Below are 20,414 nucleotides of genomic sequence, written 5' to 3' on the forward strand. Positions count from 1 at the left end.
GCTTATCATTATTTTCACTATAAATATATTCCAGTGCTCTGGTATTAATCAAGCTGATCCTGAGTTGAATCATTCAACCTGGTGTGTATATTGTTTCTCTGGGGACAGCAGACTTTGCATTTCTGTGAATGTTCCGTGGTTAAGGGCAGGATACTACAGGAGAACTCTTCAAAGAGGTTTGGGGACTTGGATGCACCTATTGTTAACCTGCAAGGAAAAGTAAGGCCTGGCATAGCCCAGAGGAGATTAACAGGCTGATGGCATCAGGGAGCTGAAACCTAGTTAAACAGCATGAAGTCACCCTCTCACTGAAGGCAGGGCGTACCAAGGTGACTCACAGTCCTGGGCACCCCAAGAACCATCACAAATACCATGGGCTGTTTAGGTAACGTGAAAGGAACTTTATTGGTGGGATGGACAAAATTGCTCTATTTTGATGTGAACATCTGTCCAAAGCACAAAACTACACAAAATTTGAAACAGACTTCTGCCTCTGCCAGAAGAGCAAGGATTTCTGGGAACAGGACTGAAGAATGTCATTAGCATGGGAAATCTTACACAGTGACATTCCACAGTATACTCTCCTCCATGTCTCTACTGACCATCTGCACCTTGTGTAGTAGAAAAGGTAGAAATAGGACCAGACCAAAACCTTAAAACTGAACCTAACCCCTGAAAGGTTGGATAAAGGGAGCCAAATCAGAGCTGCTACTCCTATCCCAAAGATATTACTCCCAAAAATGATCCAAACTCAGGGAAAGGAGAGACCTGGAGGTGGGGACAAGGGGGAAGACAACAAAAGAAAGGGACACGATGATGGATGACTAGTGACAGAGGAGAACAGAGTTTCAGAGTAGGTGGACTGAGTAACAATCGGCGGGAGTACGCAGACGGTCTTCCGTCATCTTCTTTCTTAAGACTGCGAAAAAAGGTACTACTGCCCCAAGCCACAAGGCCCGTCATCTTAAGGAACGTGGTTACTACTCGCCACCCACCCACCCCCACTCTAGCCAGGCCAGCAAACGAAAACAGGTGACTCTGGTCTGATCATTTATAGGCAGGGACCAGGAAAAGATGCTCCCGCAGACTCAGGACTTGTTGATTTTGTGCATCTACCTGTATTCTGCAATATGTTTTGCTTCATGAGTCTAACCATATTTTAGACAACTTGAGGGGCTCTTTTGCTGCTTGCTCCAATACATATTTGGGGCAATGCTAGCAGATGGCTAACAACATACTCTTATAACCGACCAAACTGTATTTGCCTTACACAAGGAATCTCACAGATGCAGTTCCAGCAGTAAGAGGAGAAGGATTAGGCCCAGTAAACACATTCAGATTTGTAAAAAGAAAAGGAGTACTTGTGGCACCTTAGAGACTAACCAATTTATTTGAGCATGAGCTTTCGTGAGCTACAGCTCACTTCATCGGATGCATACTGTGGAAACTGCAGAAGACATTATATACACAGAGACCATGAAACAATACCTCCTCCCACCCCACTCTCCTGCTGGTAATAGCTTATCTAAAGTGATCATCAAGTTGGGCCATTTCCAGCACAAATCCAGGTTTTCTCACCCTCCGCCCCCCCGCGTCCCCCAAACTCACTCTCCTGCTGGTAATAGCCCATCCAAAGTAACCACTCTCTTTAAAATGTGTATGATAATCAAGGTGGGCCATTTCCAGCTAAAATCCAGGTTTTCTCACCCCCCCCCCTCCAAAAACCACACACACAAACTCACTCTCCTACTGGTAATAGCTCATCCAAAGCGACCACTCTCTCTACAATGCGCATGATAATCAAGGTGGGCCTTCTCACCCCCCCCCCCCGCCACACACAAACTCACTCTCCTGCTGGCAATAGCTCAGATTTATGCTGCTGAACCGTAGTTTGCAGAAGCTTTATTTTATTACTCTCAAGTAGTCCCACAACATAGCAAGAATTATTTACAAAGGGAAAACAAATTCAGCTAAAATAATGTCATAAGTGACCTGGGGAAACTTGGAAATACTCCATACTACTATAGACTATGGTTTTGTCCTTTGAAATGCAAAAATCAAGCGACTGAGGTTTTGCCAAAACTAAAGCACAGCCATCCAAGCCCAAGTCTAAAGAGAAGAAAAAGGTTGACGCACTAAAGACCCTTCTCTGTTTGCCCTTTTAATTTTGTATTTGACCCATGTTATAGCACTGTTACTAAAATTATGACTAAAACCTTAATGCTTTTCAGATGTTACCTACTACACTTCTTTATGCTTTAATTCACAATGCATATACAATGTTTTTCATTTCCAAAATGCATCTAAAACTCATGGTCTTCTCAATAATAATTTATATTCATCTGCAGAATTAACTATTGGATTTTACATAAAAAGCCCAAATGGTACCTTTTCAAAATCACTGCCCCAATACCAGCCTGATTCTTGCTGAAGATCGAACGTTGTTTTGCCAGTCTGAGAAAGTCCTCCACCAGTTGCTGTTTCTGACCATTTGGGTTTTTCAGGTGAAACGTCTTTGCTAATGTTTTTAGCTCAGGAGCAGAAAGCAAGTCCAGCCCCTCAGAAAGGTCTTGTAATTCAGATTCTGCAGATACACAGAAAAATACTTATTTAATATTTTGAATGCATATGATACTTTAAAGTACAGAGAGTTTCTGGATAGTAGAAAGTCCTACCTACATATGAAATAGCTATGGACTAGTAATTTAAACTGACTTTCCAAATATAGTTTGAAATTTCTTTAATTTATTATGAAGATTAATAATTAATAATTAACAAAAGTGTAATGATCAGGAAAATTCCATGGCAATTTCAAAACAAAACATGAGTGTACAGAAATCTGGTTCAGTTAAATCTGAATCAAACTGACGGTACAGGCAAATAAATTACTTTTTATCTTCTTGTCCTAACAACTGAAATCTAGCCTGCTCCGTCCAAAAAAACCCTCACCCTCTTCAACTGATTTGCACTACTAACTTCTATTATTAACTTAATGGAGCAGGCTGCCAATCTGCCTGAATTGCTCAACCAATAGTCCTCAACCTGACTCCCTTAATTGGCCACCCCAAGACACAGCCCTGGTCTACACTACAGGGCTAGGTCGAATTTAGCCGCGTTAGGTCGATTTTAAAATGAATATGTCTACACAATCAACCCCATTCCGTCGACCTAAAGGGCTCTTAAAATCTATTTCTGTACTCCTCCCCGACAAGGGGAGTAGCGCTAAAATCAACCTTGCTGGATCGAATTTGGAGTAGCGCAGATGTAATTTGACGGTATTCGCCTCCAGGAGCTATCTCAGAGTGCTCCAATGTGCTCTGGGCAGCACTTTGAACTCTGATGCACTAGGTACACAGGAAAAGCCCTGGGAAATTATGAATTTCATTTCCTGTTTGGTCAGTGTGGCGAGCTCAGCAGCATAGGTTACCAGGCAGTCCCCCCAGAATCGCAAACGAGCTCGGGCATGGACAGAAAGGGAGACACTGGATCTGACTGTTGTATGGGGAGAAGAATCTGTGCAGGCCAAACTCCAATCAAAAAGAAGAAATGCTAATATATTATGCCAAAAATCGCACAGGGCATGGTCGAGAGACGCTACAACAGAGCCAAACAGCAGTGCCGCATGAAAGTTAAGGAGCTCTGGCAAGCCTGCCAAAAGACAAAGGAGGCAAAAGGTCACTCCAGGTCAGAGCCCCTTACATGCCGCTTCTATGATCAGCTGCATGGCATTCTGGGGGGACCCTACCACTACCCCACCACTGTCCGTGGACACCTGAAAGTGGGGAGTCTCACGCAACAGGGAGAAAGATTTTGTGGAGGAGGAGGAGAATGTGCAGCAGGCAAGCAGTGAATCCATTCCCCCCGGCAGCCAGGACCTTTTCATCACCCTGGAGCCAATACCCTCCCAAGGTGGTATCCCTGACCCTGAAGCCGCAGAAGGCAGCTCTGGTAAGTGCACATTTTTAACTACAGTACAGAGTTTAAAAGCCATAGTGTTTAATGTTTGATTTGCTCTGAAGAATTGGGATGCATTCACGGCCAGTACAGCTACTGGAATAGTCTGTTAACATGTCTGGGGATGGAGCGGGAATCCTCCACAGACATCTCCATGAAGCTCTCCTGGAGGTACTCTGAAAGCCTTTGCAGAAGGTTTCTGGGGAGGGTTGTCTTATTTTGTCCTCCACGGTAGGACACTTTACCATACCAAGCCAATAGCAAGTAGTCTGGAATCATTGCAGCACAAAGCATGGCAGCGAATGGTCCTGGGTTTTGGTCGCATTCAAGCAACATTTGGTCTTTATCTTTCTGTGTTAGCCTCAGGAGAGTGATATCATTCATGGCCACCTGGTTGAAATAGGGGAATTTTTGTAAGGGAACAGTAAACGGACTCCGTTCATGTTGGGTCGTTTGCGCTTGGCTAAAAAGGATCATCCCAGAGAACAGCCAAGCAGTGGGGGGAGGGTTGAAGGGATCATCCCAGAGAATAGCCACGCGATGGGGTGGGGGGAGGTGTATCCTGCACATCCACCCGAAAACCGCAGCCCCTCCTTTTAAATGTGAAACCCATCCGGCATTGCTTGCTATGGGAAAGGATGGCGCTGCAGTTTGAAACCATTCCCACATTATGAAGGCGTAAGAAGCCAACCCCGTGTACCAAAAGGCTTACCATGGCTGCCTAGAAACCGAGTTCTGTTGCCCAGCCAATATAAAAGGCAAAATGTGACCCCGTACCTAAAGCACATGAGCTGTCTGCTGTGAATTGCTTGATTCACTGTGAAAGAGTCTTCCTTTTGTTCTTAGAAACGTATCTTAATTTTACTCTCCCTTTTTATCTCCCCCCAGGTGCAAATGTTTCTATGCTCCCCATATCATCTTCGTCCCTGAGGTTATCGCAGATTAGAAGGCCAAAAAGACTGCACTTGCAATGACATGTTTTCCAAGCTCATGCAGTCCTCCCACACTGATAGGGCACAGCTTAATGCATGGAGGCATTCAGTGGCAGAGGCCAGGAAAGCATCAAGTTAGCGCAAAGAGCAGGGGCAGAAGGCGATGCTGAGGCTAATGGGGGAGCAAACGGACATGATGAAGCGTCTGTTGGAGCTGCAGGAAAGCCAACAAAAGCACAGACCCCTGCTGCATCCATTGTATAACGACCTGCCCTCCTCCCCAAGTTCCATATCCTCCTCACCCAGACGCCCAAGAACATGGGGGGGTGGGGGGGGAAGGCTCCGGTAACCCAGCCTCTCCACTCCAGCAGATGGCCCAAGCAACAGAAGGCTGCCAAACAGTTTTGATTTGTAGTGTGGCTACAATAAGCAATGTGGCCTTGTCCTTCCCTCCTCCCACACCCTACCCCACCCAGGCTACCTTGTCAGTTATCTCACTTTTTTTTTTAATAAAGAAAGAATGCATGGTTTCAAAACAATAGTTACTTTATTTTCTTTGCCAGCTGTGATTGAAGGGGGGAGGGTGGCTGGCTTACAAGGAATTAAAATCAACAAAGGGGGTGGGTTTGGAGCAAGGAGAAACACACACAACTGTAGCACTGTAGCCTGGCCAGTCATGAAACTGGTTTTCAAAGCCTCTCTGATGCACACCGTGCCTACCTGTGCTCTTCTAATCGCCCTGCTGCCTGGCTGCTCAAAATTGGACGCCAGGCGATTTGCCTCAACCTCCCACCCCGCCATAAACGTCTCCCCCTTACTCTCTCAGATATTATGGAGCACACAGCAAGCAGCAATAACAATGGGAATGTTGGTTGAGCTGCGGTCTAACCTAGTCAGCAAACAGCACCAGCGAGCTTTTAAATGTCCAAAGGCACATTCTACCACCATTCTGCACTTGCTCAGCCTATAGTTGAACTGCTTCTTACTACTGTCCAGGCTGCTCGTGTATGGCTTCATGAGCCATGAGAGCAAGGGGTAGGTTGAGTCCCCAAGGATAACTACTGGCATTTCAACATCCCCAACGGTAATTTTCTGGTCTGGGAAGTAAGTCCCTTCTTGCAACTGCTCGAACAGCCCGGAGTTCCTAAAGATGCGAGCGTCATGAACCTTTCCCGGCCATCCCATGTTGATGTCTGTGAAATGTCCCTTGTGATCCACCAGTGCTTGCAGCACCATTGAGAAGTACTCCTTGCGGTTTACGTACTGGTTGGTAAGGTGGTCCGGTGCCAAGATATGGATATGTGTTCCGTCTATCGCTCCACTACAGTTAGGGAACCCCACTACGGCAAAACCATCCAGTATAACCTGCACATTTCCCAGAGTCACTACCCTTGATAGCAGAAAGTCAATGATTGCATCAGATACTTGGATCACAGCAGTCCCCACAGTAGACTTGCCCACTCCAAATTCATTCCCAACTGACCGGTCTGTCTGGCGTTGCAAGCTTCCACAGGGCTATCGCCACTAGCTTCTCAACTGGCAGGACAGCTCTCATCTTGGTGCGAAACGATTGTCTGCTGTTGCTTTCGGGGGGGGGGGGGGCAGGGGGGACACACGACTGACAACATGTACTCAAAACCACCCTCGACAATGTTTTTGCCCCATCAGGCATTGCGAGCTTAACCCAGAATTCCAATGGGCAGTGGAAACTGCAGGAACTGTGGGATAGCTACCCACAGTACACTGCTCCTTAAGTCGATGCTGGCCACGGTATTGAGGACACACTCCGCCAACTTAATGCACTTAGTGGGGACATACACAATCGACTGTATAAAATCAATTTCTAAAAATCAACTTCTATAAAATCAACCTAATTTCTTAGTGTAGACAAACCCACAGACTGGCGACAGCAGCAACAGAAGAGAATTTAATTCTAATAATATGCAGTCATTTCCCATACCTGTTTGCAGAAAGCCTGCTTCAACCAATTCTCCAATTACTGGCAACAAATCTGCACTAATCTCCGCATATTCTATTTTGTTAATTTTTATCCAATTCAGCTTGCGTTGAAAAAGTCTCACATATAACTTCTGTCCACGAGCTGTAGTTTGTATTTAAATGGGGAAAGAGAAAAAAAAATCATTAAAGCATAAAAAATTGCATTATATACATATACCTACGAAACTAACACTCTGATGCATCTTGTCTATTAAAAGAAGACAGGCAGCTTTAAGATATTTTACAAGTCGATTCAGTAAAGAACAGTATCAGATTTTAGCCTTTGAAATAACATGCCAAGCAGAGAGCTTTGTGTATGCTCTGATGATATGCATCCGATGAAGTGAGCTGTAGCTCACGAAAGCTTATGCTCAAATAAATTGGTTAGTCTCTAAGGTGCCACAAGTACTCCTTTTCTGTTAGCAACTCAATGACTCTAGGTCAAAGCTAATCTGATCTGATCAGGAAAAAGATATTTTTAACTGCTAACTCTGCTAAATTCTACCTGGAATCAGAAAGTCCAACTTGTTTCTTTCCTTCTCATGTATCAACACTAGCATTTTAGAGGCCAAATTATGCCAATTACACCTGTGCAGCTCTTCTGACAGCGAATTATGCCCTCAGTTAGACTCATGAAATCCCGTGGTTTCAACAGGATTATACAGATGAGACTCTCTTTGACTGTGTGGCACAAGGATAAACAGAATTACATTGATGCTGGAAATTAACCAAACCTTGCACATACTCAGATCCTGGGGCAACTAGCAAGAATAGAGTATTGTTTTAGAGCCAAGTTTTCCCCTCAGAGTTAATTCAGGGCATCATCTGCACCACCGCCACTAATTTAAACAGAGATGACTCCAAATATACCCAGGGACTAGGTCTTTTGAGTAAGAATGTGCCATTTTTACAGACACTTCAGAGTAGAACCACACTTCTGGCTACATTGTGCCTCATTCTGGCTGTCCAAGCCTGATCTAGTTTTCTAATCACTTTCTTAACCAAGATGAGGCTAGTGTATAGGATTAGTACTGTAGCCTTATCCAAAACCCACGGAAGTTAATGGAAACATCCCTATTGACTTCAATAGGTTTTTTGGATCAGACTTTACAGAAGGAATATCCTATTTTTGGCTTAATGTGCAAGTTCCATTCACACGTGAAAAATTTTGTAATGTATCTTCAAGTAGGTTTTACATTTATTCCTACTGAGAAATAATTCTTATGTTTCAAATTTTCAGATGGCTGGTCAAATAAAATAGGGTTTGCTTTTCTTTCAGCATGAAAAATATCAGAGCCAGATCTGTCACCAGTAAAAATACATCTTATTTGAATCCATTTACTCTAGCACAGAACAAAAGCCTTCCAAGAAGTGTCAAAAATCCATCTGACATCTTTAACTATGACATTTTGCATTTGGATCTTTGGTTTTCCTGAAAAATAGGAAAAAATCACATATTTATCCAAACAGCTCCTGACTCTACAGATATTGAAAAATGCAAGTTAAACCACATAATGCTGGCATTAACCTGCCCTTGAAAGATATAGTCAATTTGAAATCTACACATTAAAAAAAAACAGAAGTCGCTTCAGGTATAGCACCTGCTGCCTGAAAATTTTATTGTAAAGCCAGAAAAAATGTCACAGCATTTCAAATTTTCCTATTTAACAAAAGTTCTTTCCTCTGTTGCTGTGTGAAAGACCCAAACAAACAAAAGGAAATACAATCAGTGACTATCCATTTATATGCCATAGGTGTACAAGGTGTTTTGCAAATATAAGACCAGGTCCCTGCTGCAAGGATCTTATATTTTAACAACTTGATGCTAACACACACTTACTAAAAGGGTAAGTAACTCTACATACAAGCAGTCCCACTTTCGAACTACTCACACATGTAAAGTATCAGAGAGGTAGCTGTGTTAATCTGGATCTGTAAAAGCATCAGACGAAGTGGGTATTCACCCACAAAAGCTTATGCTCCAATACGTCTGCTAGTCTATAAGGTGCCACAGGACTCTCTGCCACTTTCACACTGTAAAGTTACTCATATGTGTTGGCAGAATCTAACAGTGCAGCAGTGTGATTATATAGGCACACCAAAACAGGAAATTAATTTATTTTTCACTAAGATGAAAGATATGCAAAAATTAAACAAAAACATTGCCCATAATTTAATGTGGATATTAAAAAAAACTCATTAATAGAAGGTTGTCTGGTTGGTGGATTTAAAATGTGTTTACTTTCAGCATCTTTCTGCATGCACATAGTGCTCTGACTCCTGATGAGCTTCTAACTTGTTTACCACTGGCTGTTCCTGCTCAACTATAACCGATCAATAATAAAAGCAGACATATTAATTTAAACACCATCAGTTCTGATGTAATTAGAAAATGGCAGCTGACTTATTCATGCTTATTAAACTTTTCTTTTGGCTGTAAACTTACTTCTCTCCTCCAGACTTTTTTTTGTCTGATGTGTCTTTCAATAAATTAGATGGATCATTCCACTGGGAGAATTATATTCAAAGGCCCAAGTTGTAACTTCCCCAGTGGTATTACAGTTTCTTTGAAGTGTCTTTGATTCTTTGCAAATCAGAGACAGAGAGAGAGAATGAGGACTCACACACCAATATCCTACCCACTCTTACCCCCCATAGAAAATGAAAAAACTAAACCTGAAATTCAGTAACTGTAATGGAAATATGGCTTTATCTCAAAGGTCCTGTGCTAATACTTCTACTCAAGCCTCATATTCTGTAGCACGTAACCTTGGGGGTAGGTTTTTTCTGTTGTTATTGATATCGTTAATACAATGGCTTCACTCACATGAAAAGCAGTTTCAGATTTCAGCTGAAACTAACAACCTTGCTTTAAGTGAAAATATGATTGGGAAAAGATGCAAAAAGCCTGAGGAAAGTGATTACATGGTGATTATTTCCACTGCATTTTTAATGAAGCAAAAATGGCAATCATATTTGCTTTGTTTAGTTCTCTGACTGTGCATTAGTACCCAGTGACGTCTGTAGGAACAAGTGTTACTCCAGGACTGGCACATGTCATTTGGCTGCAGACTAGAATGAGGAGCTCATATAGTGCATTAAGGAGTGTTACCAAAATGGTATTTAATTTTTCCAATAGAGATACAGATTTTTTAAAAATGTTATGTAAAATATAGAAAACATTCCTTGCCAAGATTCTCCAAACAAAGTAAGACATGTTTTAAGCCTACAGAGTTTAACAACGCACCTTTACATTAACTGCTACTACATTATTTTAGAACTCAAGAACAACTCACAGCTGCTCAACATTTAGCAAAGCTAACAACGCTACAGAAAACTGCTTAATGATGAGCATTTAGAACCAGGAAGTACCTAACCAATATATGAGCTTTTCTTTAGAACATTTGAGTTTCTGCATCCTTTGCATAAACAAATGGATAGTTAACAACCTATTTCCAACATAAAACACTTCTTTTTTGTAAAGGCTGGGACAGAAGAGGGGGGAATGAAAAGTTGCTTTAAAAGGAATTTTACCTTTAAAAACATATTAATTCTCCTGCATAATAATCACTGCAGCTAAAAAAGCTCACTGCAGAACAGATAGCAACCATACCCTGTAAAAATAAATTATTACTGAGATGGAGCAATACTGTCCTAACTCGTTCTATCAACTTGTACTAATAAACTTCCATATATCAAAAACCATCAACTGAAGAAATCAGATATGCATTTTAGCAAAAACTAATGAATTAGTGAAGTATACATACTATGCAAATAGCTTAACTAATGCATTACATGTGTATATATCAACAAAAAAACTGTCTTTTCCGATATAAAGTTCTACTGAAGCAGCATGATTTTACACCAGAGTGGACTGATTTAAATGAAAGCAATGTAAATTACCAATTGTAATTATCATTTAAAATCAGCAAGCAGGAAACTTTCATCTAAATAATAAATTCAGTCTTGTTTTCCATTTGTACTTTTAAGTTATTTTCCTAAAAACCATGGTGATTTGCTACAAAATATAGTCTTTACACTAAATTTAGTAGTACTTTTTGCTAAGAGGATATGTATATCTATACACCTTTATTTATTATATAAATAATATAAGCAATTATATAATATTAACATACATTTATTCAGATTCCTAATTTTTAAATTTTTATTACATCAGAAAATGGTGAATGAGGCATTTCTTATTTACTAGATTATTATTTTTTTAAATTGTGATTTGTGGCAAAATGCAATTAAAAAGGCACAAAACCAGCTTTTAAAAAATTATTATTATTTAAATAAAAATACCTTAAATGTGCTGGATATACCAGAAAAAAAAAGTTATAAAAACATGTTTTGAATTTAAAACTAACTGATTTAATACACAAAAGTAGTATTATCCCTAGTTAGCGAATTGAATGTATTGTTTCTGGCTGCCATGTCCTTCAAGGTTTAGAACTAGTAAGTCTTATCCTCTCATACCTAGTTGGATTGGAAGAGAAAAGCAAGCTTTCCTGTATTTTCAACTCACAATCAGTTTCTCAATTTTGCATTAACATTGAACAGAACTAATTGGATAAACTGAAATGAAGAAAATATTCTCTCTGCACCTACAAAAAGATTACTGCTGGTTTAGCACTTCAACAAACTGGTTTTGGATGCATAACCAGTGACTTCCAGCAGTTCAGTGGTTTAACTTTCTTTAAAACTTCACCAGTAAAGGATACTACTTATTTTTTTTTATTTAATTTAAATTATTTTAATAGATTATAGTAAGGCTGAAACATAGGTTTATTTTTTAAGAAAAATATATTTAATATAAAGTAAAAAAATCCAATTAAAAAAAAAAGCATTGATTTTTATCCACCCTGTATTTGTTTGAATGATAACACAGGCTTTTGCAGCAAGATCTAATAACAGGGAACAGGCAATGAGTTTGTCTGAACTTTTAACAAATATGGGACAAAATATATTAAACTGAAGACTCGCTAATTTTATAGTAGCTTCTGTACAATCTGTTGCTTTAATGCTATCCAGTCACTTCCTCACAGCAACACTTCTCAGTGAGTCATCATACTCCATCTCCTAGAGAAAAGGAGATCACATTTTACTATGATGCTGAGGCACAACAGATAATTTATCAGCATTGCTTTGCGGTAACACTTATTCTATGTTCCCTGAGCTATTGGGGAAAAACTGTTTAGATCACACACTGCAAAAGACAAGAAGGTTACCTCTACATAAAAGATCAAGTGGAACTGCTATGACCTATTCTGGGGGTTGATTCCAGAGTTTCTACAGTAACTAATTTGATTTTCACCCTACAACTTTATTTATACAACTTGTAACATCAGATAGGAACATCAATCCCATTTTTTGTGTGTGTGTTTATATTGTACTTATTTACCATATCTTCAAGCTGTCACCACATACACATGTTTAAATGAGACAGGAGAGAGTTCTCAAACAGCAAATTGTCTAAAGCAGGGATCAGCAACCTTTGGCACGCAGCCCGCCAGGGAAAGCCCCTGGAAGGCTAGGCCTGTTTGTTTACCTGCCGCGTCTATAGGTTCGGCTGATCACGGTTCCCAGTGACCACGGTTCGCCATCCCAGGCCAATGGGGACTGCGAGAAGCGGTGCGGGCCAAGGGATGTGCCAGTGGGAGCTGCGATCAGCCAAAATTGTGGATGCGGCAGGTAAACAAACCAGCCCGGCCCGCCAGGGGCTTTCCCTGGTGACCACGTACCAAAGGTTGCCGATCCGTGGTCTAAAGTATCTCCATATCTGTTGTTCACTTCTTACATTCCCATTATGTGTCTTCTCCATTCATTTATCGATTCTTTAAAATTTTACATATTAATTATAAAAATGTTGCCCTCTTCCTCTCATGGCAAAAAGAACTGTACTGAATTACTGCATTGTCTATAGCAGTATGTATAGATTCAGATCTTTAAGTAACAAACAAACCTTATAAACTAGGTATGTATATGAACTGCAGCCACAAGACTACTCATCCTAACAAGCACGAACCAACATTGTCATATTCTGTCATCCAACTCCAGTTTGGTATTAAGCACTTCGTGATGTCAAACAAGTGAAACAAAAACTGTGTAATATTAACCTTCAGTCCAAGATATGAGCATTAATAAATTATTCAATGAAAGCTTCCTACTTTCTGTGATGACACGTCAGAGGATACCTATCCAAAAATTCTGGATCTGCATAGATTTCTTTTTATTACTATTGTGTCATGCACCAGAGTTTAAAATCATTTGGGACTTTTAGAAAAATATTAAAATGGACAAGGAAGTCACAGCTTTGGAGTCATGATCCATTAACAACATTTATTCAGCCAGCTTTCTTCCATTTTAATTTGAAAAGTGAAACAAAAAAAATCACGAGAGATTTTTAAACTAGCACAAAAAGAAAATGAATGTGAATAATTAACTGTAGATCTCAATGCAAAAGAACTGAACATACAAAGGTTCCATTAGGGGAAATATTCCCCTTCTGAATTATAATGAAGCATTTTGCCCATTAGTTAATCCAAAATGAGTTAACAAAATTAATTAATTAGTGCAGCCAGTTCAATGCTTTCAGGCCCAGATTTTCAACAAAGTCTATATGTAACTAAGTGCCTGGCACTTGTGTGCACTCAGCTCAAGCACACACTATGTTGCATGAGCACATACCTATTATGCACACAAACCTAATGTGCATGGTGAGGGAGCCAAACATTACACTGGGATCTCGCAAAAATACAACAAAACTTAAGCACTTTGAAAATTTGGTATTCCTCAATAGCTATCCGTAGACATGACCAGGTGCCAGCTTCACTTTCAGCAGTGTCCTCAGAAGAGAACTGCAACAGTAAAAAACAGATGGGAAGCAATGGGAACTCCCATAAATTCCAGTCTGAAGTTTCTGGAGGAAAAGGGGTGCTACTGATGTCAATAATCACCACTACTCACATCTTTGTTACTGTTAGTTGTTACTCTCATCTAAACAGGCACCAGAATGCTAATTACCTCTACTTGCAAGGAGGTTAAGAGTTGCTAGGATGTCTTCCTCCAGTCTGTAAGCCAGTAGTTTACGAATTATATGGAACCGTTGCAGATTGCCCTCACTGCAGACTGCCACCATTCTGATAGATTTCTTGGACCTAAACACAAGTGCAACTAAGAGTGGGAGGACACTGAGATTATGACCACTGCAGGTGGACAGAAAATGGAGCATCCCATAAGACCAGAGAATTCCATGTAGACCTCAGCTGCCCTCATACTGTCCAGCCACTCAGACTAAAGAAAGTTCTATATTATATATACAGTATAATTCAGGAGTGCAGGATTGAAGGTTGATAGCCTTGATCTGGGTGATGCTCTCCTTTTATCCCAGTGCTTGTGATATTCACCAACCCCATATGCTGATTAGAGAGGAGACTATGCTGCAGTATGGGTCATATCCAAACTTCCAAAATGTGGAGGGTTTTACACTCCAGAATTCAAAATATTTCTACAGGGTTTACAAAATATCATAACAACATGTTCTTATCAGTTACTAGCAAAACTTTTATATATTTTACAGAAACCAGAGTAAGATTGCTTTTCACTTCAAAACAATGTTTTAAACACGATGCTACGGAATTCTGAAAGAATACATTATTAAATCTATCTTTATTTCATACAAATTTCACTGGGTCAAAATGAAAATTACTTTCCCATATAAATTGTTTGTAATGTTGTTATAGCCATGCTGGTCCTATGATATGAAAAAGGCAAAGTGGGTGAGGTAATATCTTTTATTGGACCAACTTCTGTTGTTGGAAGAGACAAGCTTTTGAGCTTCACACAGTTCTTCCTCATGTCTGGGAAAGGTAACCAGAGTGTTACAACTAAATAAAAGGTCATACAGATGGTTAAGCATAAGAAGTTAACAGAAGTTGCAAGAAACCACTTAAAATGAAGTGGGCAATTAACATCTCTGCAGTCATAGGACAAAGGAGAGTTAGTAGGTTAAAATTGTTGTAATGAGCCACAAAATCAGCATCTCATGATTTTTAGTATCTAGCAGAGTTATGAATTTAAGTTCCCAGGCTCATCTTTTGAAGGTGTTGTACAGGTTTCCCTTGGGGACAAAGGCTGATAGGTCAGATATGCAGTAATTGCTTTATGAGAAGTATCTGCCCACAGATGATGTGGTGTTTTTGTCTTTTATCATTTTTCTGCGAGAGCTCATTTGAGAGCATACTGACTGTCCAGTTTCACCCATACAGAAACCACAAAGAAGTTGGTTCAATAAGACCTTTTACCTCACCCACCTTGTCTCTTCCATATAAGGATTATTAATCAAGGTTTAATCACTGTTATTGCTATTTCTCTTTTTTATTTGGATTTTTGGGAGGGGGGGAAGGAGAGGATTCCCCCTCACACTATCTACCTTAGGGTTTTATACTGTTGCCTATCACCATGGCAACGGAGCGTCTTCCATGTAAAATCAGTAGCAATAGCAAAGTCCCTCGTGGACACTCAACACAACAATAAATCAACGAAAGTAAAATATACCTGACAATTGGTAGAACTTTGCAATAGTGCTGGTGTCTTGCTCATCAAAGAGTCTCCGATCATCATGATTCTCCAAGACCATTTGCAGGACCATCAGGAAATTCTGAAGATAATATGGGTGACCAAAAGAGTCAGTCGCAGAACCAAGTGCACCACTTATTTTGTCTAAAATATCACTGGCAGGACTCTGAAAATCCACCTCTTGCATAGGTTCTGAGAAAGTATGATAAATCATCTCATTCCTTAAGTCTTCATGAACTTCCACAGGAAGTGTTCCTGTATTATCTGTCACTAGACAGTTTTCTGTATGGCTCTCACACATCACTTGTGTCCTTGAAGGAGGAATATCCTTAACACAGAACTGAGTTTTGGCTTCTGAACCATCGGATCTCTCTACTTTATTATAACTTGCTGGATGTGTTGTATGTTTGCCAAGATTAGGCACCATGCCTTCAGAACAACTGTGTTTCTCAGTGTTCCCTGCAGCAGACACTAGATCCCTGGCAACAATGCTAACGGAGGATACAAATCCATGAGCAGAACCCACAAGAGTCTCTTTATCACTTTCTCGTGTTTCTCCCTGACTTTCAAGTTCTTTTGTTAAACTGTCTTTTGGGACATGTTGCTTTTGTAATCCTACCAGAACAAAGTGATTCTCTTTCTGAGAGCCATCCACAGCACAAGTCTCTCCATCACCCCATTCTGCAGCATTGTCACATACACTGTGAACAGCTGGAGATGAAGAATTCCTCTTGTTTTCTTCTATTAGTTGTCTACTCTGGATACGGTGCCTTCTGGACAGTTTAGATGACAAGTTTCCCAAAGAGATACTTTTAATCATTTGCACCCTTGGCTCATTCTGAACATTGTACACAGGAGCATTATTCTTCTTAAAGTAAGGACTAGTCTGCTGTCCTGCACCTCCTCTCATTTTCAACAAGTTGCTTTCAAAGATACTCTCATTTTTCTCTGGAGTCGAAGCTTCCTTTGCAAAGTATGGGCTGGAACTAATGTTCAAAGGTATACCTGATGGGCCCCGATTCAAAAAACAGTCAAGTCCTCTATCAGCCAGAATCATTTCACCATCCCCATGGTTCTTCTGACACATTTCATCTATGTGCTTGTTGATCCCATACCTTGGCACCATCTGCCCGCACATAGGGCAGGTGACTTTGGCTGGGGGAGTGTTGTTAAAAAATGAAAGGATAGAGGAAGAAGTTGAAGGTATGGGTGGTGCTCCTTTAACTTCTGCTTCATTCTTTTTTTTGTTTTCATTCTTTTCCTTGTTTTTACTGAGGGACAGGCTTCTCCGGGGTCTTTTATTTTCTGGAGATGTGGCTTCTGACATCATGGGATTAAAAAGCACATCCACTGCACGGGCTGCTTCATTTCAGTGATATTTTCTTATTCTGAAATCATTAAAAAGAGGAGTTTTCTTGGCTTCGTGTTATTTACCTGTCCCTTCTGCCCTACCTGCAAGAAAATATATGAAGCTTAAGAACAATTCTGAATCTACTGAACAGAAAATCTATTAACCGCCAAACATCACCAATGTGAATAGTGCAGATAAGAAAAAGACTGTACAGGTCTGGAACAATTTACTCCTCAGCCTGCTGTGCTATTACTGAAACCTGTCCCATTAATGTTTCACTGTGCACCATCAGTGGACATAACCTAGCATGTTGAGCAATGCAGTTCTGTCTAACTAAACATTTTTATAATACTCAGGAGCAGTCAAGTAGTTAGACAGAACTCTTCCCTCAATTAACATTTCAAGATCTGCTTTGAACAGGAGTGTTTGAACTCTGACCCAGACACATCAAGAGCTTTAGGCTGCACCTATGCCCAAATCATGAGGCAATAAGCACCTGATGAGCATCTTTAACTCCCACTCACTTCAGCTGCAAATGCTCAGCAACTCTGAGGATTTGGCCCTTAATTTACATATATATTTGGGGATTAGTGCTCACCAATATCCTAAAAAACTGTCAGAGGATGAGTATAGCTGCACCCTACGGACTCCACCAACAGCTATATTTTGCTCTTGGAGTGCACCTTGTCAACCTGGCTTCCAAGCACAACTACACCAAACTTTTCCATTTTGGGAAGCCACAAAGTTGCAACAATGTGTTTGAGAAATCTTCACACAGCTGAGAAGAGACAAACAACAGGGGAGTGAAAAATAAGGCTGACATAGAGAAGCTGGCTCCCTCCCATCCTCTCATGCAGAACCAGCCTGGCTCTAAATTCTGAAGACGTGCACTCAAATCTGAACATTTCAGTTCCTTCACCCCTAAGCTGTGTGCAGTTGTGACCGACATTCTAAATATAACTTTAGCATCAGTAAGGCATTACAAAATGCTTTTGTAAGATGGGTGTCATCTCTGCTCGACAAATGAAGAAAATGAGGCATAAAGCAGTGGAAGGGCCACTGTCAACATTAAAAAAATCCTATGTTGTAAGCAAACAAGATTCTTTACCTGTTATTAACAGCACTACAGGTTATTACAAATGAAAGAACTTTAAAAACCCATTATTCAGGCTTAGGCACCAATCCTGAAAAGACTTATCCACACGCTTAACTTTATTACCCTGTGTAGCTCCACTGATTTCAATGCATGTGTGTTTGCAGAATCAGGACCTTGATTCTTGTGTGCACATCAGCTTGTGCAACAAATATCAATACGATCAGTTTCACTTTATTTATAGTCACACATTGTAGGGGAGTGCTTGTTAAAAAACGTTTGCATTTGACTGTTTTAATTATGGAAGCAGTGTTAATGATGTAGCCTATTAGCTGTACATCAGCTTCTTTATACAAAGAAAATATGGGACATTTAATTTCAGCATTCATTTAAATAACATGCCTACTCACACAGAGTCAGGGGCAAAGGGTTCAACCCAGGCCTCCTGATTCCTTCTGTTGTGTCTTTTGCTCTTTACGCAAACATACTACGAAGGAATTACAGTGGGGCCCAAATAAGGTTTCCTAAATCTACACAACATGCAAGCCCTAGCTACACATATACACACGGCTGCTCCGGCAGAGTCTCAAATACAGCCTGCAGTGAGCACCACAAGGCTCCGCTGTCCTACACGCTACCCCCTTCCTGAGCCTGCTCTCAGCCCCAAGCACGCCTCTTCCTTTCGTGCAAGAACGTGCAACTGATCTTTTCTGGTGGTTCTTGCTCGCTTTTTGGTACAATCATCACCTAAAGGCAGCGCCTTCCATTTAAAAACCAAACCCCTTTTTTAAAAACGGGTTAAAACAGATTCCGAGGCTACCCCGGGCCGTTTTCCGTCCCGCTCCCCGGCCCTTGCTGGTTCCGCAAAGCCCACAACAACGGGGGCAAAGGGCTGACGGGGGGGTGGGGATTAAACGGTGCCCAAAGCGCTAACCACGCTCTCACAGCGAGAGGGCGGGACAGACTCGAGCCCCGGGCCTTACTAGACCAGCAGGGCGGCGAGACCCTCCAGGCCTCAGCGCCTCCGTCCCATTCCCGGGGCCAGGCCACGGCGGGTTTCCAGAAAATCTTTGCTCCCTCCTGGCCCCTGCGCCCGGGCAGGGCCGCGGAGGCGACTCGCCGGTGCCCCCTAGGGGCGAGCGCAGAAGGGGCAGTGAAACCCCCGGGCAGCGAACGGGGCAGCGAGGGCGCATCAGCCCCTGCGAAAGCCCGCCCCGCCCCCAGGAACGGCGTCTGCCCCGCCCCCAGGAACGGCGTCTGCCCGCGAGTGACACAAGGCCCTCGTGCCGTGACGTCACCGCGCAGGGCTCTGGGTGCGGCGTTGGCAGGCCGGAGACCCTGTGCCAACCCCGCTGCCCAGCGCAGCTGGGCGGGCACAAGCACAACGCTGGCAGGAACCGACCCGGGGAGCCGGAGCCGGAGCGGCGCCCCGTTGCGGCCCCCCGCTCCCTCACTCACCTCCGCTCAGGGCCAGGCACTCTCCATCCCTCACCGCTCTCCAGCCAGCCAGCCAGCCAGCCCGCCCTCCGCCACAGGCACGATGAGCCGAGCGCGGAGTGATCGATTCGCCCGGCTCTGCTGGCCGCGGGCGCCGAGGGCGGTGAGGGCTGCCGGGGCCAGCCGGAGCGCGCTAGCGAGCGGAGCACGCGGGAGATGGACCGTGCATGAGAGCGGCTGCCCAGAGCAACGCACCTGGCTGTCCCCGCTGCCTGAGCTCCAGCCCCGAGGAGGGAAACAGCAGCGAAAATGAGCCCCCCGTTCGGGCAGGCCACGTCCCACTAACAACACCCTCCCACGTACCCGGCCGGGAGCGGACATGCCGCAGGCCGAGCATCGAGAAACGGGATTATTGTTGCCGCACCAACGTGGACCCAGTGCTGTACATTGTGCCTTGTACATGCAAGGGCGGGTGACGGCCTGGGGGGGCCGCCGTCGCCTGTCAGCTCCTTGATAAAGCAATGGGGGAAAGCTGCTTTTTCCAAAGATGGTACCACTGCCATTTTGTAGATCGTTCCGCACATAATCTGCAATGCATGATGCAGCCTAGCAGCTGTAGAGGAGCGCTCCTGGCCAGGCTGAAATCTGGTTTAAAACACTGCAATTTTTGAAAAGTGGTTTAAGGGCAAATGTTAGTGTTCTGGCCAAATTACATTCTGCTTACCTTAAAGTCTCCCGTGTGACTTCAAATTACTAAAGCATTCTTCTACTCCTGTCTTAAGCAGTTGTGTGTTAGGTAGGCATGTAGGTGTTGGATTAACTATTTTTATACAAAAAGAAAAGGAGTACTTGTGCTCATGCTCAAATAAACTGGTTAGTCTCTAAGGTGCCACAAGTACTCCTTTTCTTTTTGCGAATACAGACTAACACGGCTGTCACTCTGAAACCTATTTTTATACAGAGGCCAGCCTTATTGTTAATTGTCTGAGAAGTATATTAGAGATTTAAAATGTCACATGAAAGAATGTTTTTTTACTTAATGGGAGCAGTCTAAAGTTAAAGATAGGCA

The 20,414-nt window shown here is 42.2% G+C and overlaps 1 protein-coding gene across 7 annotated transcripts in view; it reads right to left on the bottom strand.

Moving 5' to 3' along the window:
- Positions 1–20,044, bottom strand: part of FAN1 (FANCD2 and FANCI associated nuclease 1) — a 44,071-nt gene extending 24,027 nt beyond the window's left edge. The window contains exons 1-5 of one of the 7 annotated variants that reach the window (XM_084641845.1): positions 18,892–19,047; positions 17,414–17,593; positions 15,444–16,916; positions 6,847–6,987; positions 2,389–2,584 (exon numbers count right to left, since the gene is read on the bottom strand). In XM_084641845.1, the coding sequence (XP_084497971.1) occupies positions 2,389–2,584; positions 6,847–6,987; positions 15,444–16,794 (1,688 nt within the window). In that variant the 5' untranslated portion in view covers positions 16,795–16,916; positions 17,414–17,593; positions 18,892–19,047. Of the gene's footprint in view, positions 1–2,388; positions 2,585–6,846; positions 6,988–15,443; positions 16,917–17,413; positions 17,594–18,318; positions 18,830–18,891; positions 19,048–19,366 lie in introns of those variants that run through there. The other 6 variants (XM_084641848.1, XM_084641844.1, XM_084641849.1 and 3 more) reach the window with 6 other exon arrangements.
- Between the last annotated feature and the right edge of the window lie 370 nt (positions 20,045–20,414).

This window comes from Lepidochelys olivacea (genome assembly GCF_965140295.1).
Source record: "Lepidochelys olivacea isolate rLepOli2 genome assembly, chromosome: 10".
Taxonomy (NCBI): domain Eukaryota; kingdom Metazoa; phylum Chordata; order Testudines; family Cheloniidae; genus Lepidochelys; species Lepidochelys olivacea.